General features: G+C 37.5%; 2 protein-coding genes across 7 annotated transcripts in view; one reads left to right on the top strand and one right to left on the bottom strand.

The window, feature by feature from the left end:
- Positions 1-14,985, top strand: part of mcf2lb (mcf.2 cell line derived transforming sequence-like b) — a 21,288-nt gene extending 6,303 nt beyond the window's left edge. For 4 of the 5 annotated variants that reach the window (XM_046845786.1, XM_046845782.1, XM_046845783.1 and 1 more), the window contains exons 3-31: positions 2,351-2,465; positions 3,182-3,272; positions 3,388-3,507; positions 3,593-3,709; positions 4,699-4,848; positions 4,924-5,048; positions 5,127-5,241; positions 5,335-5,454; positions 5,597-5,788; positions 5,898-6,089; positions 6,536-6,692; positions 6,770-6,828; positions 6,991-7,070; positions 7,164-7,230; positions 7,536-7,651; positions 7,743-7,812; positions 7,903-7,995; positions 8,795-8,887; positions 9,189-9,314; positions 9,398-9,619; positions 9,856-9,948; positions 10,044-10,122; positions 10,273-10,330; positions 12,291-12,406; positions 12,501-12,566; positions 12,786-12,860; positions 14,020-14,125; positions 14,204-14,286; positions 14,544-14,985. In XM_046845786.1, coding sequence (XP_046701742.1) covers positions 2,351-2,465; positions 3,182-3,272; positions 3,388-3,507; positions 3,593-3,709; positions 4,699-4,848; positions 4,924-5,048; positions 5,127-5,241; positions 5,335-5,454; positions 5,597-5,788; positions 5,898-6,089; positions 6,536-6,692; positions 6,770-6,828; positions 6,991-7,070; positions 7,164-7,230; positions 7,536-7,651; positions 7,743-7,812; positions 7,903-7,995; positions 8,795-8,887; positions 9,189-9,314; positions 9,398-9,619; positions 9,856-9,948; positions 10,044-10,122; positions 10,273-10,330; positions 12,291-12,406; positions 12,501-12,566; positions 12,786-12,860; positions 14,020-14,125; positions 14,204-14,219 — 3,029 coding nt within the window. In that variant the 3' untranslated portion in view covers positions 14,220-14,286; positions 14,544-14,985. The remainder of the gene's footprint in view (positions 1-2,350; positions 2,466-3,181; positions 3,273-3,387; positions 3,508-3,592; positions 3,710-4,698; positions 4,849-4,923; positions 5,049-5,126; positions 5,242-5,334; positions 5,455-5,596; positions 5,789-5,897; positions 6,090-6,535; positions 6,693-6,769; positions 6,829-6,990; positions 7,071-7,163; positions 7,231-7,535; positions 7,652-7,742; positions 7,813-7,902; positions 7,996-8,794; positions 8,888-9,188; positions 9,315-9,397; positions 9,620-9,855; positions 9,949-10,043; positions 10,123-10,272; positions 10,331-12,290; positions 12,407-12,500; positions 12,567-12,785; positions 12,861-14,019; positions 14,126-14,203; positions 14,287-14,543) is intronic. The other variant, XM_046845785.1, reaches the window with a different exon arrangement.
- A 911-nt stretch (positions 14,986-15,896) lies between these two features.
- On the bottom strand, positions 15,897-23,999 carry phf11 (PHD finger protein 11). Of its 2 annotated transcripts, none has more exons than XM_046840876.1 (15): positions 23,592-23,999; positions 22,821-22,925; positions 21,843-21,976; positions 21,703-21,743; positions 21,346-21,440; positions 18,996-19,018; positions 18,849-18,892; positions 18,097-18,179; positions 17,916-17,944; positions 17,796-17,818; positions 17,204-17,253; positions 17,023-17,107; positions 16,486-16,944; positions 16,306-16,377; positions 15,897-16,214 (listed from the first exon to the last, which is right to left on the bottom strand). In XM_046840876.1, the coding sequence occupies exons 1-15, from the start codon at positions 23,715-23,717 to the stop codon at positions 16,126-16,128; spliced, it is 1,458 nt and encodes a 485-aa protein (XP_046696832.1). In that variant the 5' UTR covers positions 23,718-23,999; the 3' UTR covers positions 15,897-16,125. The 2 variants fall into 2 exon arrangements, with proteins under 2 accessions (XP_046696832.1, XP_046696826.1); XM_046840870.1 differs by having other exon boundaries at positions 17,796-17,821.
- Positions 24,000-24,404: the final 405 nt, after the last annotated feature.

Consider the following 24,404-nt stretch of genomic DNA (forward strand, 5'->3'; position numbering starts at 1 on the left):
ATCGATATATTTGTATCAAAATCAGTTTAGTATTGAAAATATATAGATTTGGTTTTATATTGAGTTGAGTTTACACATAAGAGGTTTATAGTTTATTATTTTATAGCTTATCACCATACCCTGAGAACTGAAACAACTGAGAACGTTCTGCTGAAAAAAATAAAATTCACACATTATTATTATTATTTTATTGATTGACTTATTTATTTTACTTCTAGTCATATACACACTGAACACTGTATTAGGAACACTGGACACCTACATTCTAATTAAACAATTTTGTGGTGGTAGTGCTATGTATAAAACAATACAAACACAGGCTAGCAGCTTTAGGCAATATTTATATTGATAAAAAAAAAATTTGACCGTCGTGATGCACGATTTGGTGTGTCGGAGTATTTCTATTATACACAACAGACTCTAGAGCAGGGGGTCACACCACATGAGTTCCCCACGGGCCTTTTTTAAAAATAGCTCACCGTAGCGCCACTTACCAGTGAGCTGCATCTTATTATTTTTGTCGCTATTCTTTTTTAAATCACACTTGCATTGGTGTGAATTTGAAAATGTCAATGTAAATTTTTTTTCACATTAATCGGTACCCAAGAAGTAGCTCTCAGTTTTAAAAAGGTTGGTGACCCCTGCTCTAGAGTTTACTCAGTATAGTGCAAAAACATCCAGATTGAGATAGAATGACCAGACTGGTTCAAAAAGCACCAGCAACACAGACAAACACAGAAAAGCATCTCCGAATGCACACCACACTGAACTTCGAGGGAGATGAGCTACAACAGCAGAAGCCCATGTCAAGCTCTTCTTCTCTTAGCCATTGAGCACCGGTTTTCCAACACTGAACAACTGAAGACAAGAAAAATGTAGCACGGTCTAATGAATCTCGATTTTAAAACGTGTGTACTCAAGCTGCATTGATTGAACAGTCCAGGCTGGTGGAGGTTCTGTAGTACAGGAACTGCATGATGCTATCATGCTAGCATGGATCAAAAGTATAGTGTTCCAAATCAGATGTTTGGTGCTCACATGACCAGAACCTCACACAAACCAATTACTCCTTTTTTTTTTTTAATGTAGTTGCAATTAATTCCAATGTATCTGCAATTCATTATAATGAGAACGAATATTAGCGTAATATTACGCTAATGTTAGCATTGTTTTGCCTCAGATTTTAGCCTAAAAGGATGTAAAACAAGATGCAGTACAAATGTAGCAGGTGTTACACTTATACACTTACACTATACTTCATGCGGCACCCATGGTTTTGCATAATCCTGTAATCAGAAGGCGGTATGAATGTTTCAACACATGCTTTCTGGTGCTTTTAAACACATGCTACGCTCTGATTTCTGCCCTTATCCATAATAAGAGCGTATTTCTAGGTTGGAAAATGTTGAACAGTTTATGTGTAGAAAGCAGCTGGATTCACAAGTGAGGGTTGCACAAGAGCTTTTCTGAAGCATTGTTAAAATGATATGCCAAAGTAGAGCAGAGGGTCAGATGAGTGCATGTGCATGAGAGTGAGAGAATTAGTAGCTGCTGACGGATTGGTTTCTATTTAAATGAAGCACTCTGACCTAAAGGATGACTGTGCAGCTTGTTGTCATGGAGACAGGAAGAATAGACATGACTAGCCGGATTAATATTTGGATCATGTGGTACCCAGCTCCCATCTTTCTCTCACACACACACACACACACACACACACACACACACACACACACACACACACACTGAGACTGTGCTGCACACACACACACCATTTCTCTTCACACTTTATTCCTTCATGCAGTCAAAATCCCGAGGAAATGCGTTTCCATGAAACACGTAGTTTGCAGGAAAAGTATTCGGACTGGTTTTAATATAAATAAATATAATACAAATGCTTAGGACTACAGTTGGCATGAACAGTTCAGCATCCAAGCACCCAGTTCAACGAACAGTTCATTGAACAGCACACTTTATCACAGCAGTGATAAAACTATCATGAATTGACATTCTGTGCCACCCAGATGTGGATGGAGGCCCTTTTGAGTCTGGTTCCTCTCAAGGTTTCTTACTCATACCACCTAAGGGAGTTTTTCCTTGCCTCTGGTGCAACTGACTCGTTTAATAGGGATAAACTTATAGGTACCATCAAACAGACCGTGACCATGTATCCTGAGTGACATCTCTGTCTATATTGATATCTCCATAATATCTACAGTATCAGAAATATGTACAATGCAGATTTCAATCTGTACAATCGCTGTAGAAGCCCACGCAACATTCATCCCTTTTGTCCCACTGCTGGTTTGAGATCTTTTCCTCCCCTCATTTCTGCTCTGACTTCTTTTAGGTGGCAGAGGGCAGGATGGTAGTCCTATCATCATCTTCCCAGAATTTCCATCATTTGGTGAGATCAGTGATCAAGAGTTTCACAATGTTCTCACCTATCTGACAAGCGTTCCCAGGTAAAGAATGGTTCCTCTCTGATTTTTAAAATAAATCTGTTATTAGTAATTATTAGTCATTGTCCTACCTTTTATGGGTGCATACTTAAAATTCTAGTGTTAATTTTTAGTATATTTATATTTTAGCGGCATTGAGTAAAAGACAGGAAGTGGAGCTGGAGGTAGCAGAGCTGAAGATGTTGAGGTTTTCGTTGGGAGTGACGACGATGGATAGGATTAGAAATGAGTTTATTAGAGGGACAGCGCATGTAGGTCATTTTGGGGACAGGGTGAGGGAGGCGAGATTGAGATGATTTGGACATGTGCAGAGGAGGGACATGGGGTATATCAGTAGGAGAATGTTGAGGATGGAGACACCAGAAGGGAGGAAAACAGGAAGACCAAGGAGGAGGTTTATGGATGTGGTGAGGGAAGACATGCAGGTAGTTAGTGTGACAGAGGCAGATGTAGAGGACAAGGAGGTATGGAGACGGATGATCTGCTGTGGCGCCCCCTAATGGGAGCAGCCGAAAGAAGAAGAAGATATTCTTAGTGATTTGTACTTTCGTGTACGTATCTATCTATGCCTAAAGACTGTTTGGTATGCAAAAATATTTGCTTTTAGATTATAATTATTGTGTATAATGTATATTTTTAACCATCCTTTTCTCCCATAAAGCCTATTCTGATTTATGGTACTAATAATTTAGGTGGTGACTGTAATGTGTGTGTTTTAGCTTAAGTGCAGCAGGAGTTGGCTTCATCTTAGTGATTGACAGGCGCCAGGATCGCTGGGCATGTGTGAAAGGAACATTAATCCGTATCTCAGTAAGTGTGTATGAAGGTGCATTATATTTATATAAAATCAGAAAATCTGTGTTGGTCATGTGATCACAGAAAGTGATGGTATTGTTTTTAACCCTATTTTGTTCTTTATTACCAGAGCGGCTTTCCAGGAAACCTACGGCTGGTTCTGGTGCTACGGCCCCATACACTCCTGCAGCGCACTCTTTCAGACATTTTCTTCAAGTACCATGGTGATGATTTCAAGATGAAAGTACCGGTAAGCAAACAACGTTTCACCAGTGCTTTTACATTCATTACATGTCTGACTGTAAAGTATATGTTGTGTGTCTTTGTGTGAGTAGGTTATCATGCTGAGTACACTGGATGAGCTACATTCGTATATAGAGCAAAGCCAACTGACCCAAGAACTCGGTGGTACTCAGCAATATTGCCATAACACCTGGATTTCCCACCGCACAGTAAGAAGCTCCATCTATAATAAATATGCTTAAACATGTACAAAACAGGTTTTCATAATACAGTGGATATATTCAACTGAGAACACGTGGAATCTTCTCCAATAGAAGAAGGGTTCAATTCTGTCTTCCAAGAATAGAATTTCAATTCATTTTTATTTGTATAGCGCTTTTAACAATGAACATTGTCTCAAAGCAGCTTTACACAGATAATGTGGTGATTAAAAGTGAATATGTTCTTTATAAGTAAGTTTGTCCCTGATGAGTGAGCCGGTGGCGACTGTGGTGAAGGAAAAACTCCCTGAGATGGCATAAGGAAGAAACCTTGAGAGGAACCAGACTCAAGAGGGAACCCATCCTCATCTGGGTTGCACCGAATGTCCATTTGTAGCAGATATACGATGTTGTGGGGTACAGTGATGATGATCAGAAGCGAAAAGTAGTCCTGAGTCAGTGTAGGAGAATGTTGACATTAACTACACTCCAAATCCATCCTCAAAGCGCCAGTTCTTACTCCGGAATTTCATGGATCCACCCAAGGCGTTGATGAGAAACCGTCCCAAGCTGCACAGAGTGGCCTTCAATCGAAGAGAACACTATCCAGAGGCAGGCCTGAGGCTACAGTGGGCACAGGTTCACTCAAACAGGTTAAAGATTGGAACAGGGATTGTTTTTTTCCAACTGTCCAGTTGCCCACAATAGCATTACCTTCCTATTCTTGGTTGTCAGGTGTGGAAAAGTACCTGGTCTTCAATAGAACTATAATATAGACAATACTGAGTTTGGGTCATACCATAAATGTCTCACAATTGTACTCAAACATACTGACACTATTCAAACAGCAACAACAAAATGAATATAAATAATATATATATAATGAATATAAAATACATATAATATAAAGGCACATCTAAGTGTAATGAACAACTGATCAAAACATTTCCATCTTGTAACTTTAACCCATGCTGTGTTTCCTTGTACATGTACTGTAGGGCATAGAAGGCTTTGCTTTCCTAGTCAAGCGGATGACACAAAGACTGCAGGTTTTAGGCAGGGAACTGGCGGAGACTGACCTCCCCAACACCCCTCAAGCTACCAGCAATCTGCTCAACACACACAGCAGCAAGAAACAAAGCATTAAGGTACAATTCGTCTAAAATGTCTAGGTTTTGAAATAGAGTACCATTACCTGATTTGACATGAATTGCTTTCCAAAGGAGGAGCTAGCAGGAGCGCTGGGACAAGGGCGAATCATCTTGAGGAACATCCGTGAACCGGTGCACAGGGACCCAGACAGCACTCTGAATCCAGACCAGCTGGAGAACTTGGCCACTGTGCATCGGTGAAAACTCTTTAATGTAGAATCCACCCCAATTTCTTATACACTTTCAAAATTTGGTCAAACGTGTTGTTTTCTCAGATTACTGTCGCAGTTAAATGAGAGCTCAGCAGCGTTCGATGATTTCTGGATACAGCATCAGAATAAGCTGGAATTGTGCTTGCAACTCTGCCAGTTTGAGCACAACTTTCAGCAGGTCTCATACACACTTCATTATTAACTCAACACTAAATCTTTCTCTATACATGTAACAAGTCGTCATAAGCTTGTTATGATGTTCGGGTTGTAGGTATCAACAGAAATGAAGCTCATGAATGAGAGAATGGCTGCTCTCTCACATATAGGAATCAGCCAAACCCATGCAGAACATCTCCTCAGAGAACTGAGCGACCAGGAAAATAGATCACTTGTAAGTTTTTTCACCCTATATAGATTATAACCACACATCATTTCTACAATGATTACATCTATAGAATGGAAGACTATGAAAGCCCATAATGGATGTCTAGTTTTTATCATTCTATTTTTTCCCACTCTTTCATCCAAACAAGGAACTTTTGGACAGGATAGAAGCCTTGGTTAACGAAGGCACACGTTTCATCGATAGCTGCGAAAATGGGGACGAAAATGTCATGATGAAATGCACCGAGCTGAAAAATGCCAGAGAGAAACTTTTACAGAAGCTCAAAGCCAAGAGAAGTATGTTGCTCCAGGCCATAGATCTCCATCAGAAACTGCAGAGTGTGAGAACACACACACACACACACACCACAAAAAGAGACAACGTTTTTATTCTGCTGGTCTACGAAACAGTTCTTATACATGCTATTTATATCGAACTCTCACTTTCAGGTGTGTAATTGGCATGATGATGGTATTTACATGCTGGCATCTCAGCAGCTTGATAAGTGTCAGTCACAGGAGGGGGCCGAGTCTGCACTGCAAGAGCTGGAGGGCTACATGGAAACGGCCGTTGAGCTGCAGCAGTGGGATGTGTGTGTGTTCTGCAAAGAGTACGAAAGCGTGTTAAATAAAGAATTGAAGGTGAGGAGAGGAGCTCATGAGGAGAGCCACGTTTCACATCAGAGATTGTTCATATTCATATTTACTCATTTTGTTATATTAAAACCTCTTTAAAGCACTTATATTGTGCACGAGATGGTAAAAGTGTAGGTATATTTACAGTGTTTGGCAACCCACCACTGGTAAATACGAGTAAAAATTTATGAATTTTGCAAAAGTTGATTCGGATAAAAGGAAAATGTGCTTCATGGAGAAATACTTTTGAGGAGTTCAAGCTCCAATGTCGCCAAGCTGCCACTCTTGGGCCCTTGAGCAAGGCCCTAACCCTTTAAACTCTAGGGGCGCTGTATCATGTCTGACCACAGCTTCCATACAAACTGGGATATGTGAAGACAATAATTTCACTGTGCTGGAATGTACATGTGCACCATTTGTTAAGAATGTGTGTGTGTGTGTGTGTGTTAAAGGAACAAATAGAGCAAGTTTTTGGAAAGAGAGCTTCGCTACAGGAGATGTTTGAGAAAAGGAGGGTCAGTCTGAAGAAGCTAGCTGCCAAACAGACACGCCCGGTCCAGCCTGTAGCCCCAACACCTGAAGCCATTAAATCACCTCCATCCTCACCAAGTCAGTGTCTGGTATCTTCTTTTCAATTGTTATTTGCACAAGACTGCTCTGAATACAATGTTTGTATTCTCTTTCAGCTCTTAGAGGTTGTGGAAAGAGCTACGCTAGCATTGACTCACAGAGTCACTATAATGAAGTAAGATATTTTTCTAATCAAGTGGGGGGGGAACACTTTTATGGACTGCCCCTATGCTTCAATTTGTACAGTTTCCCCAAACATACGCATGCGCCACACGTTCAGATCTTCAAAACTGTAATACTGTATGGAACACTTAGCTAACGGTGAGCTTTTGTGTAGGTGTCTTCTGAGCAAAATAACGAAGGCAGCCGTACTGCCTCGCTGTCAGACGAGGAGGAAAACCTGGCTGTACTCCGCAGGTCTGTCAGGGATTCAAAACAATAGGAGAATTTCCTATATTCTACATATTTTTTCTGGAATTATTATGCATTTAATTGTGTCTGTGGTTGCAGGCATGTAATGAACGAGCTCCTGGAAACAGAAAGAGCGTATGTAGAAGAACTTCTGTGTGTTCTGCAGGTAATAGATCTTACACTAGTGGTGGTAGAAACACAAAGAGCGTCTTCGGATCACATCTCTGAAGCCCTGAAGTCTTCTTTCGTTTTTTTTTTTTTTTTTGCCTTGCATGTTATAGACAAAAGAATCGTTCGCCATCTATAAAGACAATATGTGTCTGTTCATTTTGAATCAAAAACAAACCTGAAGCAGATGTCTGGGGTTTATAGACTGCAAGTTAGTCTTATCCCTATGTGTCATTGTGATGTGCTCCTGCCTGCCCAGTTTAACTAACATGGAGGACATGTGTGCTATTTGGTACTATGCAGGGCTATGCAGCTGAAATGGACAATCCGGCCATGGCTTCCATCATCCCCGCTGCCCTGCAGAACAAACAGAACGTGCTGTTCGGAAACATGCAGGAGATCTATTTCTTTCACAAAACGTACGCAACAGAAGTTTCATTTTATTGAAGGGTGGTTTGTTTGATTGTGTACCAACATTTAATTGGTTTTCTATATACTAAACTCCCTCAGGACATTTTTGAGAGAGTTGGAGACTTACACAGATCACCCTGAGCTTGTAGGACGCTGTTTTCTGGAAAGGGTGAGTTTGTCCTGATATAAAACATTTTGAGTTAAGACAAGAGGACAGTGATTCACTACATTTAATAATATGGGTCTGCCATTTTATTAGATGGGAGACCTGCAGATTTATGAGAAATACTGCCAGAATAAACCTCGATCTGAGAGCCTGTGGAGACAGTGCTCAGACTGTGCATTCTTTCAGGTGAGCTCAGAGAAACACACATATAATCGCATTAGGCTGTGCTATAGACATGGGCAAATATGTGGAACTATATCTAAATATTTGCGTATATCTATCTATCTATCTATCTATCTATCTATCTATCTATCTATCTATCTATCTGTCTGTCTATCTATATATCTATCTGTCTGTCTGTCTGTCATCTATCTATCTATCTGTCTGTCTATCTATCTATCTATCTATCTATCTATCTATCTATCTATCTATCTATCTATCTATCTATCTATCTATCATCTGTCTGTCTGTCTGTCTGGCTGTCTGTCTGTCTGTCTATCTATCTATCTATCTATCTATCTATCTATCTATCTATCTATCTATCTATCTATCTATCTATCTATCTATCTGTCTGTCTGTCTGTCTGCCTGTCTGCCTGTCTGTCATCTGTCTGTCTGTCTGTATGTCTGTCTGTCTGTCATTTATCTATCTATCTATCTATCTGTCTGTCTGTCTGTCTGTCTGTCTGTCTGTCTGTCTGTCTGTCTGTCTGTCTGTCTGTCTGTCATCTATCTATCTATCTATCTATCTATCTATCTATCTGTCTGTCTGTCTGTCTGTCTGTCTGTCTGTCTGTCTGTCTGTCCGTCCGTCCGTCCGCTCGCCCGTCTGTCATCTATCTATCTATCTATCTATCTATCTATCTGTCTATCTGTCTGTCTGTCTGTCTGTCTGTCTGTCTGTCTGTCTGTCTATCTATCTATCTATCTATCTATCTATCTATCTATCTATCTATCTATCTATCTATCTATCTATCTGCTAATAGGAATGTCAGAAGAAACTGGAACACAAACTGGGGTTGGACTCATACCTGCTCAAGCCTGTTCAGAGAATTACTAAATACCAACTTCTACTGAAGGTATCTTTGTGTGGATTTATTTCTATAAGCGAGTGTTTGTGTGTATAAAAGAAAAAAGGAGATATATTTATGTTCATAGGTAAAAAAAAAAACCTGGCAATTTAAATGCTAAATCCCATGTTCTACTTTTTAAATGTGTTTATAAAATACATATCATCATTTCTACATTTGTACCTAAAAGCCAATATTTGTGACATTGTTCATACCCTCGTTATTATCCAATTATTCCTACTCTATACCTTTTTGATCTAAGCGAAGCGAAAAATGTAAATGTAGGATGTAATTTTGTGTCTGTGTGCAGGAGCTTATTAAGTACAGTAAAGGCTGTGAGGGTGTAGTGGAGTTGCAGGCAGCGCTCTCCTCTTTACTAGGCATTCTAAAGGCCGTCAATGATTCAATGCACCTCATTGCAATTAACGGATATGAGGTGAGACGAGGGACAAAGTTTTACACACCCACACGTTCTCACACATTTTGCATGACTCCATTCTGTTTCATGTACCTTGGCAGGGTAACCTTGGTGATCTGGGCAGGCTACTTATGCAGGGTTCATTCAGTGTGTGGGCGGAACATAAGCGTGGCCATGTGAAGATGATGGAGCTGGCACGTTTTAAACCCATGCAGAGACACCTGTTCCTCCACGAGAAAGCTCTGCTCTTCTGTAAGAAGCGTGAAGAAAATGGCGAAGGATATGAAAAGGCGCCATCCTACAGCTTCAAACAGGAACTGAGTGTGAGTTTGTGGTTTGTGTGTTTATCAGTCTGTCTGTGGCTTGCACCTTTCCTTCACAGGAAGGAAGTCTGAAAAAGCTGTGTTTTGTTTGTCACATTTGTTTGTCACGTTCACTTTTTGATCATAGGGAATGATCATTTACTACATCGTAACCATCTTGATTAACTAACCGCTGAGTCGACTCAGGAATTGAGGCTATTTAGGAGGTCACCTCATGAATTCGTATTTTCTTTTAGATGCGTGCCATTGGAATCACTGAACATGCCAAAGGAGATAATAAAAAGTTTGAGATCTGGTTGAACTCCAGAGACGAGGTGTACACTGTGCAGGTGTGTTTGTGTTTGCACTGTACACATTATTCACCTTATTGTTTTTCTATGAGTTTATTAAATCTTGATTTTTCACTTTTTTGTTTGTTATATAGGCAGCATCTGAAGATATTAAGACAACCTGGGTGAAAGAAATCCGGAAACTTTTAACAGGACAGCTGGAGGCCTGCAGGGGTAATAAAGTTATGACTTTGAACTAATGTGTACAAGGATTATTGCCACAGAGGCTTGGATTCTTTAAGACCTCTAACTCACATTGAACTGAAATGGTATTTTCTTCAAATCAATGCACTAGGTCATCAGATGACATTATTTGTATTACAGAAGCTTTCCAGCAGAAGACTACCAGCCAGTTAACTGCAGAGGACAATTCACTTGAAAGGTACATTGTGCATTACAAAATCTTCAGTTAAAAAGTCTCAACATTTTTACATAATAGAAAGTCTAATAAAAAAACAGACTTTCGAAAATCTGATAACGTTGTTTTAAACAAGGTTGGGACAGAGCCAAAAACAAAACTTAAAAACAACTAATTGGGATACCTGTCAGCAGATCAGTAGTATGATTGGGTATAAAAAGAGTAAAGTGGAAAACTGTAACTGTGGTTAAAACGGTTCTGCGGTCAGACAAATGGAAATGTAAAATTATATTTGGAAACTATTAGGACATCACGTCGTCTGGACTAAAAAGGAGAGAGAGACCATCTGGTTTGTTATAAACTTTACAGTGTTTTCGATAGTATGTGGTGCGTTATAGCCTATAGAATGGGCAGCTATCACATCTGGAAAGGCACCATCAATGCTTAAAGTTATGTACAGGTTTTAGAGCAACAAATGTTGCCTGGCATGTCTGCAGTCCAGAACTTTTCACCATTGAAACCATTTGGCACATAATAAAATGAAAAATATGACAAAGAATACCCAGGACTGTTGAGCAGCAGGAATTTTGTATCAGACATGAATAGGACAACATTCCTCTCCCAAAACTCCAGCAGTTGGTCTGCTCAGTTCCCAAACACATATAGAATGTTGTTAAAAGAAGAGGAGATGCTACACAATGGTAAACATGGCCCTGTCCCAACTATTAATTTAATTCAAAATGACCTTACTTACAGTTTAAACATTTGATTGGTTTGGTTTTCTATGTTCTATTGTGAATAAAATATGGTACATTGTGCATTACAAAATCTTCAGTTAAAAGTCTCAACATTTTTACATAATAGAAAGTCTAATAAAAAACAGACTTTCGAAAATCTGATAACGTTGTTTTAAAAAGGTTGGGACAGAGCCAAAACAAAACTTAAAAACAACTAATTGGGATACCTGTCAGCAGATCAGTAGTATGATTGGGTATAAAAAGAGTAAAGTGGAAAACTGTAACTGTGGTTAAAACGGTTCTGCGGTCAGACAAATGGAAATGTAAAATTATATTTGGAAACTATTAGGACATCACGTCGTCTGGACTAAAAAGGAGAGAGAGACCATCTGGTTTGTTATAAACTTTACAGTGTTTTCGATAGTATGTGGTGCGTTATAGCCTATAGAATGGGCAGCTATCACATCTGGAAAGGCACCATCAATGCTTAAAGTTATGTACAGGTTTTAGAGCAACAAATGTTGCCTGGCATGTCTGCAGTCCAGAACTTTTCAACATTGAAACCATTTGGCACATAATAAAATGAAAAATATGACAAAGAATACCCAGGACTGTTGAGCAGCAGGAATTTTGTATCAGACATGAATAGGACAACATTCCTCTCCCAAAACTCCAGCAGTTGGTCTGCTCAGTTCCCAAACACATATAGAATGTTGTTAAAAGAAGAGGAGATGCTACACAATGGTAAACATGGCCCTGTCCCAACTATTAATTTAATTCAAAATGACCTTACTTACAGTTTAAACATTTGATTGGTTTGGTTTTCTATGTTCTATTGTGAATAAAATATGGAATATTGTTTTAAATACAGGAATTGAGAATTTAGTATTTAAAACAATATTCCATATTTTTTTCCCAATAGAATAAATAAATACTAGATTTTATATCTGGGTTTTTTAATATATATATAGTTTATAATTTAGAATTCATGTGCACTGAAAAGGAAAATTTCTAGCACACACTAGAACATTGAAAATACATGAATTCTAAATTATAAACTATATAAAAAAATAAAAAATAAATAAAAAAAAGATATAAAATCTATTCACTCATTAAACTTCTCTTCCCGACACTGAGAACACTGACCAACATGGGTTGGGTTGAGACTCTAGTTGTTAAGATGACAGTGTACATATAGTTGACCTTAAAAATAATAATAATAATACTGTATAATAATTAATATATAGACCAGGGAGAGATGGCCTGAGTAATACAAATGGAGATGTGAAAAAACAGAGGGTAGAAGAAGAACAAGACAATGAACCGAGCAGCCTCGGGGACAAAAAAACAGATAGAGCAACAAGTGAGTACAAAAATGATACAAGAAAAAGTGAATATTTAATCCACATCCTTCCTTAATCTGTTTTTTTTTCTTCTTCTTCTTCTGTGAACTGCAGGATCATGCTCCAGCTTCGACACCAAACCCAGACGACAAGATGTCAAAAGTGACCCAACACCCTTAGGTGCAATATCCAGCAAACACATACACATTTTCATCTTAGCAGACTGGAACGGTAGAACTAATAGATATGAATTTGCCATCGGTGCTCTGTTCTTCATCAAGTACTTCACTTTTGAATATTATGTTTTTGAAACCGAATCCTTAACGACCAAAATTATTGAGAAGGAAATAAACAACAGGTTGTGTGCTATGCAATTCTGATTGGTCATTCTCCTCTCAGAAACAGGGTCACACCCCCATTTAAGTGGAGTCAGGTGGTTAAGTACATCGAACCTGTTTCAGAATCGTAGGAAAGGTACTTGTATACGTTCACAAGCTCTCAGCTCTGTTATTGGTAAAGCATGGGGCTTTAGTTTGGTATATATTGTGTGTCACTCAAAGCTTTTCTCCACTTCGATATTGTCAATGACTCAGCACTTGTGCATGTTTTGTCTGCTATATGGGCTATTTGACACATTATTATGTCTGACTGCTGTGGCGGGCCATCGGGGTCAGAATCACTGACTTACATTTCACTATAATATGTTTTTCTATGAATATATTACATTATTCTCAATTTTCTCCATTTCATAGCTTTTTACTCAATAATGCTGCTTCCAGTAGTGTATGTCTATATTAGAGTTTCTATCCAATCATGTTTGGATCATCATGTGTTGCCAAAGTCAAAGGAATCTGCCATGAGGCCTTCAGAATTAACAGCGCAGGCACCTGTAGCTTTAAATACAATGAAACTGTTGTTTAATTAATCGGATTCTGAGTTGGCAACACCGAGACAAACCCTAGCAGGCATGCAATAACATTGGCATTTTTATGTCCTGTGATTGGATGGTCAGTGTGCACTAGTTAGTACTTTCAAACCGCATCTGTAGCAAACTGCACAAGCTAAAACATATTTCATAGCTGTTTTTTTTCCAAGAAAAAAGTTAAAACAGGTGTTAAGCATTTTTCCACAAACAATTTATACTTTTGCATTTTCTTTCCTGTAAAATATTCACAAAAAACACACAATTTCCCTTAATTTCTAATCCTCAGTAAAATGCACAGAAAACCATGGTCATTTTATGAGGTTATTATCAATGCTTCTGCTGGAGAGGATGTATACAGGGGCGCAGCTGTGGCTGCAGTGAAAGGAGACTTGTTGAATTGTGCTCATTGGGTTATTCACTGTATGAGATACCTGTCTGTGGTGCAGTGCTCAGTCATACTGCGTTTCTGTAGTGGTTTCTATAGCCGTAGCCTCATAATGATGTTTAGAGGTGGACTGATTCAGGTCAATTCAGGACGCCACCGAAGACCAAAAAAGGTGAGAAACGCACGGCCCGCCACTCTCAGTCTGCTACAGCGATGATTTGGTAGTGATTGCGTTTTCATTATGCTTCAAAATCTGTGTCCTCCTTCACTCCAGTTTCCCCACACGTTTGTTTCTCAACACTTTCTTTATATTTCTCTCTCAGGATGGATTAAAAGCTCTGTTTCCTTGGATCCCTCTGTGGTGCATTATGATTATTTCAACCCTGAAGACCAGGTGACCTCTGAGTCAGAGGAACAAGAAAAAAACTTGTATGTAATTTTAGTTTTAATTGTTTCATTTTTCTCTACATCAATAAGGGAATCCATTGCTGATAACTTGTGTTTTAGGACTGCAAATGTGTGAGTGATGCGGATGAAGAAACCAAAGCCACAGAATCATAGGAAGGACACACACACATTAAAAGCATATAGTAAGTCAAACATTGGTTTTAAAACCTGTTTTGTTCTATTTACTCGCATGGTTTATGGATATGAATATCATGGAGATGAATATGAGGCTGGACTTTTAACAGCTTCCACACAGCTTTTTCTAGATTTTAATGATGTCTGCCAAATCAGTACTGCTGCCAAGGCTTTTATGAAATATGTTAACACCTGCATTCGTCCAGCATTCATTACATAATATATTCACATGATTTTTCTTTAATTGAATTTTCTTTTTTTTTAGATTCCATTCCAAGAATCTCGTCCTGGAGAAATTGTGATCAAATCACCTGCTGTTCTTCACGTTTTTCTCGTTCATACAATACAGCACAAAATACAAACACTTCCGTCTGTTAAAGCGTTTCCTAGCCCTTTAAAGAAAAGTAAACCTCCAGTATACAGGTGTTTATGAAGCCCTTCACGTTAAGCACATCTCGGCTTTGTTTTACCATGAGTCCGGCCTTAACTTCCGTGTATAATTAGCATATCATATATGCAAATATTGTTTAATGGCTGTGCCTGTACTTTCCCTTATGAAAAGTCTGTATGGTCTGTTTATTGTCTTATAATACTTTGTGTACATGTACAGTATATATCAAATAAGGTGAATATTCAGCAAAGTTTAAACTACATGTGGTATTCTGTATGAATATGTATGCGACAAATAAAATTGTATTTGTTTCGAACTTGTTTGTTCCCTGGAAAATTTCGTACATCCATTGTTACATTCCCGAGTATTTAATTCCAAAATTACTCAATCCTTGCTTGTAGCAATGATGTACAGTATAGAAATTCAATACAGACCCAAAAAAAGAGCTACCGTATTTTCCGGACTATAAGCCGCTACTTTTTTCCCCACTCTTTGAACCCCGCGGCTTAAACAATGAAGCGGCTAATTTATGGATTTTTCCTGGGTTTTCCCGGTTTTACAAACTTCAAGCCAAAAAACTGAGCCCCATAACATTAGACCAATGAAATTGCGGAACGGGTTCAGGTAAACCAATGAAACTCTTTATATTAAATCAGATGCGCTCCCATTGAATCGGGCCGCACCACATCATAAATATGGATGATGTTCCTCTGACGTTTGATCTGCCGCTCACTCGGACTGTCAACAGGAAATGTGAATCATTCATCACGCTGAAAACAACCGGGCATGAAAACGCACTTCACCTGTGTTCTGAGCTTCACGGCATCGGGAGAAAAGCTGCACCGATGGTGATTTTTAAACGCACGACGATGCCAAAAGATAAACTCCCGAGAGAAATTGTTGTGAAAGGAAGTAGGAAGACAGTGAACAATGACTTTCTTGGTAGGCTACTGTTTAGATACAAGCCGTGTAACAGACACTGTCTTTCGTTAAAGCCTGTGTAAAGTTCATTAGTTTCAGTGTAGACGCGGCTTATAGACAGGTGCAGCTTATTTATGTTCAAATTAAAAATCTTTGTCAAATTCAGTGGGTGGGGCTTATATATGGGTGTGTTTAATAGTCCGGAAATTACGGTAATATTGCTTCAACAATACAATTTTTAAGCAAAATATAAAACGGAACTGAGAACATTTCATTTTGAATGCAAAAAAACAAACAAACTGTAAATTCGAGAATTAAAATTGATGATTAAATAATTTGGCAGTAAAAATTGAAGGCATATTTCTTTTCCTACAGTAACCAGAGCCCCATTTATAAAGCTAATATCTGCTTAGACATAAAACTAAACATGCATATATATTTAGTTTAGGCTTGATGTAAAATGTATAGTAAAAAATATTAAAAATATATAAAAAATATAGAAGAAATTGCTTATCAAAACCATTATAATTTCGCATCAGATGGACTGATTTTTGCGAAGCACTGCCTTGGCATCCCTTAATGCCTCTCTCTTTTTCAGCAGCTGTCTTTCTTGATCCTCCAAGTCTGTAAGAGAGAAGATGACCAATAAATACGTGTTTTAAACTTATACATTACGACATACATCATTAAAAGCAAAGCATTAAAAATAGGAGACCTTGCTCCATTCGTTTGAAGATTTCAGGAAGCTTCCCTGATGCCTCTAGTATCCTGAGCGAGACAGCATAATCTGTAGAGTCACAATGAAACCAGTCTCAGTTGTTGCTTTTTCAAATTGTCTTGTGCACTATTAGATCCATAATAAAAAAAAGTCTAAAGAAACAGGGTCTGTTCTCACCTTCTTTGGTGGCATGTGCATTCTTCACCTTTTCGGCCAAGCTGGTGAGCTGACGTGTGAGGTCTGCGAAAATATCCTCCGTACATCCCACGTCATTACATCTCCTCCAGAAAAGGGCAGCACTCAAATCCGAAACGCCCACGTGAATAATGGGTTCATCCGTCTGAACCTGCGCCATGGAGCTCCCTCCTGGGGCTGTTAGGTCTATTGGAAGATCCTGAGAGTGTCTTACAGAAGATTGTGGAAGCTCTGTTGTCATATGGACAGGTGGTATGTCCACAGATGCACAACGTTCACTCATGTCTCTACAGAAAGCTCTATTGACAATGGAGGATTCACTAGTGGCTCCAGGTGAAGTGCCGTTAAGTAAAGGATGGGCTGCTGCCTGTTCAAGGGCAGAGATAGGCTTTTCCAAACTCTGTGCAGCAGGAGAACAAGGGCCAGAGCTGTTCTCTGCAACTTAAGAGCAGATAATGAATCATGTATTTCCACTTGTTACTGCAGTATTATATCCAGGCTTGTGAAGGTGAGAGGTACCTGATTCAATGGATGCTTCAATAACTTTGAATGGAACATTCTCATGGCGGTACACTGGGTGTAAAAGACTCGGGGACTCTAAATCCTGAGAGATAAAGTACACAGAAGACAAAACATTTGGAGGATGTTACTTGAAGCTACATTGGAATTGCTCTGGTTTGTTCGGTGCAGTTGCACTTACCGAATCTTGATACGGTTCATCATCATCATCACTAGGATTAAACGCAACATCTGAACAAGATAAAGAAATACATGCAAAATGTCTGAGAACTTGAATATGGAGTCGAATGAGCAATACATGCAAGCTTCGTTTATCAACAGAATTAATTTGGCAGCCATTTATTCAAGCATTCATACATTAAAATCGTTGGGATTTGGGAGGGAAAAAATGTGTGTCCTACCAAGTCTGCATATGTTTATGCGTAACGTGACAAACTAATGTAAGCCTTGACCTGACTAAATTCAAGTCAAGTTTGACTAAGTTTGCCATATAAATTAAATAAATAAATAAATAAAAATAATTGGCATATAAATCATCATCTACATAGCTGATTGCTAAAATTGAGCCTGCCTCCATCGTTCATTTCGTTCTCCAAGCTTTTCTCCACTTCAGATATTATCAATGACTCAGCACTTTTTGCAAACCGAGCAGAAACATCTAGGTCAGTTCACCGCATACATTCTCACGCAACTTTATTAAAAGACAGACGAAAAAGGCTAGAAAACGATCCTTTCTGACTTTCTACTGTACAAAAATCACAAGTGATAGTTACCTTGTTTAGGCTTCTTGTTGTTCCTGCTATGAGAGATTAAGTGTTTATGATTTCAGCAGCAAAAATCTGTTCTTTTTTAATCTAAAAACATAAAATGTCATATTTTTATTAAATTCCTACCTTCCGTCTGCAAACTGAAACGTTGTTCGCTTAGGAGATAAAAAATTAAATAAAAAACAGTTTGACTTGGGCAAATATTTAACTTCTGACAATTACTTTGCTCCTACAGAAGACAATTTGTGGGTATTTTCTGCAATAAAAAAAACAATAATACATAAGGAGAGTGTAGTAGGACTTTTACCAAATTCTGCGGTGGGGGTGTGATATCCTCAAACTCTGATTCTATAGGTGCATGAATTAGATCAAGGAGGACTGGAGCTTCATCTGAAACAAAAAATGTAAATATATATATATTTGATTTGTTCAAATTTCAGAAATATGCAGTGCCTTTCACAAAGATTGGCAGCCTTACTGAACATAAAGAAAGGCTTTAACCTTTTGATCTTTGTTCACAAAAACAATCACAGAAATACTCTAGATATTATTGCAAATAGAGTTTTATCAAAAACTGCAAAACACTTTCATAAAAAAAAAAAAAATTGTTTCACTCCTTTTTTTTATTTAATTTTAAAACACAAAATTGATTGATAAAATTGTATTTATTATATTATATTACATTTTTATACATTATATTATATTTAATTTTCTATATATTATATTTTATTATTTATTTTTATATATATATATAAAAAAATTAATCATTAATTTTTTTTACCTTTTTGTTACACCTGAGTAACTAGGCTCAGAAACATGTTCAACAATGAAAGTTTCTCCCTGAAAGTACCTCCTACCCATAATTAAACATGGTGCTTTTGGGCTGTTTTTCTGCCCATATGCCCATAGGATAGATACCACCACGGACATATATCAACAGATATTAAATTAAAACCTCTGCGCCAGAATGCTTAAAATGGACCATGGTTGGATCTTTCAACATGAGAATAAATACCCAAAATATTGTCTAAAACTGAATTGTACTAACAGAAATATTACCTGAGTCAGAAGAATATTCCCGATGTTTTCGTTTACCCAGGGACCTTGAAAAGATAAAATGAAATGATATGTGGTGTGATCAACATTTTGGGGAAAAAAAAAGAAAAAAAAAAATTAAAAGAAACAGAAACAGACTTAAACACTTACCTCCTTGGTGTTTCAGACTCACTCTGTAATCAAAAAAAGATTACAATAATAAAAATCACAGTAAGAACATAGAATATTATTTATATATATATATATATATATATATATATATATATATATATATATATATATATATATATATATATATATATATATGTATGTGTGTGTGTAAAACACAAGATATTTAGTTTGATTAAAAAAAAAAAAAATGCTGAATTAAAAAAAATAATAATTTACAGGAGGTCATTTGGCGCTTCATCAAATTCAACCTATAGGCCAGCAAAAGCAGATAAGCAAAGGTTATAAAAAAATTTCTCAATTTCAATAGCGAACGTGGTTGATATCATTCCCCAAGTCCAAAAAAAGTTTGTTTGCTGCATAGAATTAAAATAAAAACGTTGAGATCATTGCAATCTTATAAACCCATATCTTATTCACAGTAGTACACAGAATACGTGTTTAAGGTGAGGAAATGTACAGTTTTATGGAAACTATTAGGTTAAAAGTTGGTACAAGGTCATGTTTACCCTCTTCTTTTAGCAACAGTCTTACAGACAATGACATCTCGAGCTGTTTATTTGCCCATTCAGCAATTTCCATTACAGAATCGTGCCTATTTTTAATGCAGTGTCCACGAAACAGGTTTACACTTTGCCTCAGTATATATTATAAGTTATAGCTCAGAGAAGACAGACATGTTTCTGGATCATGTTTACATATGTCATATAGACACTGATTTGTGAAAAACTGTGTTCACAGGCAACGATTCCTGAAAGTGTTTCTGAGCCCATGCACTAATTTCCATTACAGAATCATGCCTGGGTTTAAGTCTCTGAATCTTTTAATGCTAAAAATTTTCTAGTGAGAAACATTATTCTGAAATTGTTCCAAAGTTTGTAGATGCAGTTTTTTTTTTTACAGATTAATGAAGCTCTGTCCATCTTTAATTCTGAGAGCCTCTTTAAGATCCCCATTTATGTTACTAACCTGATGCCAATTTACTTAATTGGTTCCATCAGCTGTTTCTTTTTAGTAACGTATTTCTTTCTATCATATATTAAATATTTATATATTTTCAAGGTTCTACTGCGAATAAAATGGGCTTATAAGAGCTGCAAATAATTGTATTCTGTTTTTTATTGATATTTTACACAGCATACCACTTTTTTTTTTAGTCAAATTGTTTAAATAGTCAAACTGGTTGAGCCCTGATCTAGAGATCTTCAAATGGTATTGGGAATCAATGAATTATAATTATGCTTTGAGGGTTCCATCTAATCTAGGCTGGTGTTGACATGACACTCATGGCCAGAAACATGCAGACTGACCACCCCTGAAGATACGGTCACAGATAATGGATTATAATTGGGTGCTGATTGCAATAGCACTTTATTCCTTTTTACAATTACTTGCATGGTACCATTATACTGTATATAGGGATTTTTTGCTGTTGGCATGTGCCTTTGGATGAAAAACCACAAGTAAAACCTTTTGAAGCGATTTAGACGGCTAGTTAGTTACTCATGAAAATGCAGAAAGGTTCTAGAAGGAAAGGAGAAATCAAACTCCAGAAACAGGCATGGATTACATTTGTTTGCCAATTTATGAAATGGTAAAAACCAAGAAATATAATAAAGTAGTTATACTGTAATGTGACTGATTTTATTCATAGACTGAATGTGTAGGAAGCCATGCGTGGAGCCACTGAGAGCAACCAAAGCTTTAAAAAAAAAACACAAAATCCTGAAATTTGACTGTTGATCTTTGGGTTTTGTTTGGATTTTACATTCGATTGCTGTAACAAAATATCACATAGGGTTTAAGTGCAGGTGGAAATTCGCTCTTGAAACAACAAAGCAGCCAATCAAGAGCAAAAAACATACTCAAAAGTGAAAAGTAAAATGAGTCAATGTACAAAAAGCCAGGGCAAAGTGTACACAGATTAGATTACAGATCAGAGATCAGATTTTTTTGCCGATTTTGAAGCAACTCTCAGAAAAGATCAACTGAAAAACTTTCAAATGGCATCAGCATCTGGATAATAACATGCATCATAAGACGTCTACTGTATAACTGTATATAATTTGTCGAAAATTATAAAAAAAAAGGGCTTTCTATTTAATTAAGGAAAGATTATCAATTACAGAAACATTAACTGAAAGATCGAACGAAAGATCTACCCTCGTCTATGATTTGCTGAGGAACGTACTCATAATTTTGTTGACATTCTTCAACAAAGAAATTTGAGCTATTGTGATAAGTGGGGGTACAGTTTTCATTTAACAGACTGAGTGTGGGGTGTGAGAAGTGTGATACTGGTGAGATAAAAAAGAACGTGTGTATTGTGTACCTCAGATCCTCTATGATTGTTGTCCTGGTCGCTGGTCTCTGAGCTTTTACTGCCAGAACTAGAAGATAATGCTTTAGCATCTATTTGTTCTGGACCTAACAAACAGACATGATGACATGATATTAAGAAATAGTCCGTGACCTCATGCATTAATTATGGATTCGATGAGCAAACCATCAAAGACCTAGTCTGCTACATCCTTCGAGAAGAATGTGTGTTATAAACCCATCACATTGACAGCAATGGGTCACATGTTTAACCAGTAACACAATGCATCGTCCAATAACGAGTTATTAAGAACTTATTAATTAATATTACATGCACCGAAGGGAATCTTTAAATAGACAAGACACCTACCAACAATGCTGGCGTTTGGATTATGCTTTTCACAATACAACCTAAAAGAATAAAGAAGATTCCCTGTAAATTACAGTTGACGGCTTTATTTGTAAAATAATATGATATATAATACTGTTGTCAGACTGCTGGTTTCTTACGTGAAGGTGCCTTTACTTTGGTCCTCCATGGTTACTGCACGAGCCTTCTTAGCACACGGGTAATGATAGGAGCGCTTACAGGATTTAACCTCACATCCAGCTGTAGCTCCATGCTTCCCACATTTGGAGCATTTCTACGATAAAAAGAAACCTGACACTTCAATTCCAAAACTTTGCTTTGGATAAAATTCTGACAATTTCAGAATATCTATTATATATATATACAGTACAGACCAAAAGTTTGGACACACCTTCTCATTCAAAGAGTTTTCTTTATTTTCATGACTATGAAAATTGTAGAGTCACACTGAAGGCATCAAGGGCTATTTGACCAAGAAGGAGAGTGATGGGGTGCTGCGCCAGATGACCTGGCCTCCACAGTCACCGGATCTGAACCCAATCGAGATGATTTAGGGGTGAGCTGGACCGCAGAGTGAAGGCAAAAGGGCCAACAAGTGCCAAGCATCTCTCGGGGAACTCCTTCAAGACTGTTGGAAGACCATTTCAGGTGACTACCTCTTGAAGCTCATCAAGAGAATGCCAAAAGTGTGCAAAGCAGTAATCAAAGCAAAAGGTGGCTACTTTGAAGAACCTAGAATATGACATTTTTCAGTTGTTTCACACTTTTTTGTTATGTATATAATTCCACATATAATTCCACATGTGTTCATTCATAGTTTTGATGCCTTCAGTGTGAATCTACAATTTTCATAGTCATGAAATTAAAGAAAACTCTTTGAATGAGAAGGTGTGTCCAAACTTTTGGTCTGCACTGTATATATATATATATATATATATATATATATATATATATATATATATATATGTACCTATCTGAAGTTTTGATCCAATACCAGTTTTTCAACTAATAATCAATTATATCCTGTGTGTGTGTGTGTGTGTGTGTGTGTGTGTTAAAATGTGTTTGTGAATATCTGTGTTTATGAGAGAGAGAGAGAGCGAGAGTGAGAGACATACGAGTCTTTTTCCTCTTTTACACTCATTCTCCACATCCTCTAGGTCAAAGCCGAACAGGTCGTCAAAGGGGGGAGAGTTTTTACAGAAGAGTCCAGATGCATAAAGCTGAAAAAAAAACCATACAGATGTAAAAAAACTAATATTTGATTAAATAACGCTCCAAATATTTTCAGTTGTGGTTGTAGTGTAGAGGTTTGGAGCTTGCTTTAGTAAAATGGTTAAAAAATGGTTGTTATATTGTGTTTAGAGACAGTGGCATTGAGTAAAAGACAGCAGGTGGAGCTGGAGGTAGCAGAGCTGAAGATGTTGAGGTTTTCGTTCAAGTGATGAGCATGGACAGGATTAGAAATGAGTTTCTTAGACGGACAGCGCATGTAGGACGTTTTTGGAGACAAGGTGAGGGAGATTGAGATGGTTTGGACATGTGCAGAGGAGGGACATGGGGTATATCAGTGGGAGAATGCTGAGGATGGAGCCACCAGGAAGGAGGAAAAGAGGAAGACCAAGCAGGAGGAGGTTTATGGATGTGGTGAGGGAGGACATGCAGGTAGTTGGGTTGAAAGAGGCGGATGTAGAGGACAGAGGGGTACGGAGACGGATGATCCACTAATAGGAGAAACCCGAAAGAAGAAGAAGATTGAAGGATTTTGAGCAAGTGAGAAAAACAGGATGTGGATTGATTCAGGAGGAACATCACTGAAGGTATGGATGTGAAATGCACATTAAAGGATATGCAGGTGTGTGAAAGTTATGAAAACTAATTGGACTTACCAAACAGTTCTGGTGGGCTGCAGTGCTCTGTTTACACGACAGGGGGCCTGTGATCTTGGTCTCATCGGCTCTCTTGCAGAGAACACAGCACAGATCAGAGGAAGATGACTGGTCTTCTGGATGCATTGCACTAGAAATGTACTGATTTCACACCTTCTCGATCAGATCACTTTCGGTTTCGTTTCTCAGGCAAAGCAGAGCGCGCGCGCCTCTCGACCAATTTCACAAAAACACACCGAATCACTCACGCAAACCTGCTTAAAGTCGAAAAGTCCGGATTATAGGGTTATAACACTAAATAAATCGAATCATACCTACTGATTTAAACAAAAACGCGTCGCTTTTTAAACGAAATGTTTCCCAACAGCACCATCAAGTCAAATATGACTCATGTCATTGGGTTGCCAGATCTGCATCTGGAATCCCGATATCCAATCACTGAACTGAGGTTTTAGAAGCTCCTCCCACTACTCTAACAACATACTCTATTTACACACACACACACACACACACACACACACATTTCATTCATATAATACTAATATAATAATATCATTAATAATAAATATTAAATTATTAAAATTAATAATTTTAATAATTATTTTTCTTCTTCTTATGATGTATTTATAATAGTAATCATAATAATGATAATAATACCAATAATAATAATAATAATAATATTTTTTGTTCTTATAATTCTTATGATTAATAATATATATTTTTCTCCTTATTATGATGTTTTATTTATAATAGTAATCATATGAATGATATATTTTTTTTTTGCTATTTTCTGTTCTTGTAATTCTTATGATT

The sequence above is a fragment of the Silurus meridionalis genome, chromosome 3 (assembly GCF_014805685.1).
Source record: "Silurus meridionalis isolate SWU-2019-XX chromosome 3, ASM1480568v1, whole genome shotgun sequence".
Classification (NCBI taxonomy): Eukaryota; Metazoa; Chordata; class Actinopteri; order Siluriformes; family Siluridae; genus Silurus; species Silurus meridionalis.

Coding starts and splice junctions, on each gene's coding strand:
- phf11 (XM_046840870.1), bottom strand. CDS start 23,717: ATGCATCCAGAAGACCAGTCATCTTCCTCTGATCTGTGCTGTGTTCTC. Junction 18,180..18,848: donor GGAATATTCTTCTGACTCAG/GTAATATTTCTG, acceptor TTTTTGTTTCAG/ATGAAGCTCCAGTCCTCCTT. Junction 17,822..17,915: donor TTTCAGTTTGCAGACGGAAG/GTAGGAATTTAA, acceptor AATCTCTCATAG/CAGGAACAACAAGAAGCCTA.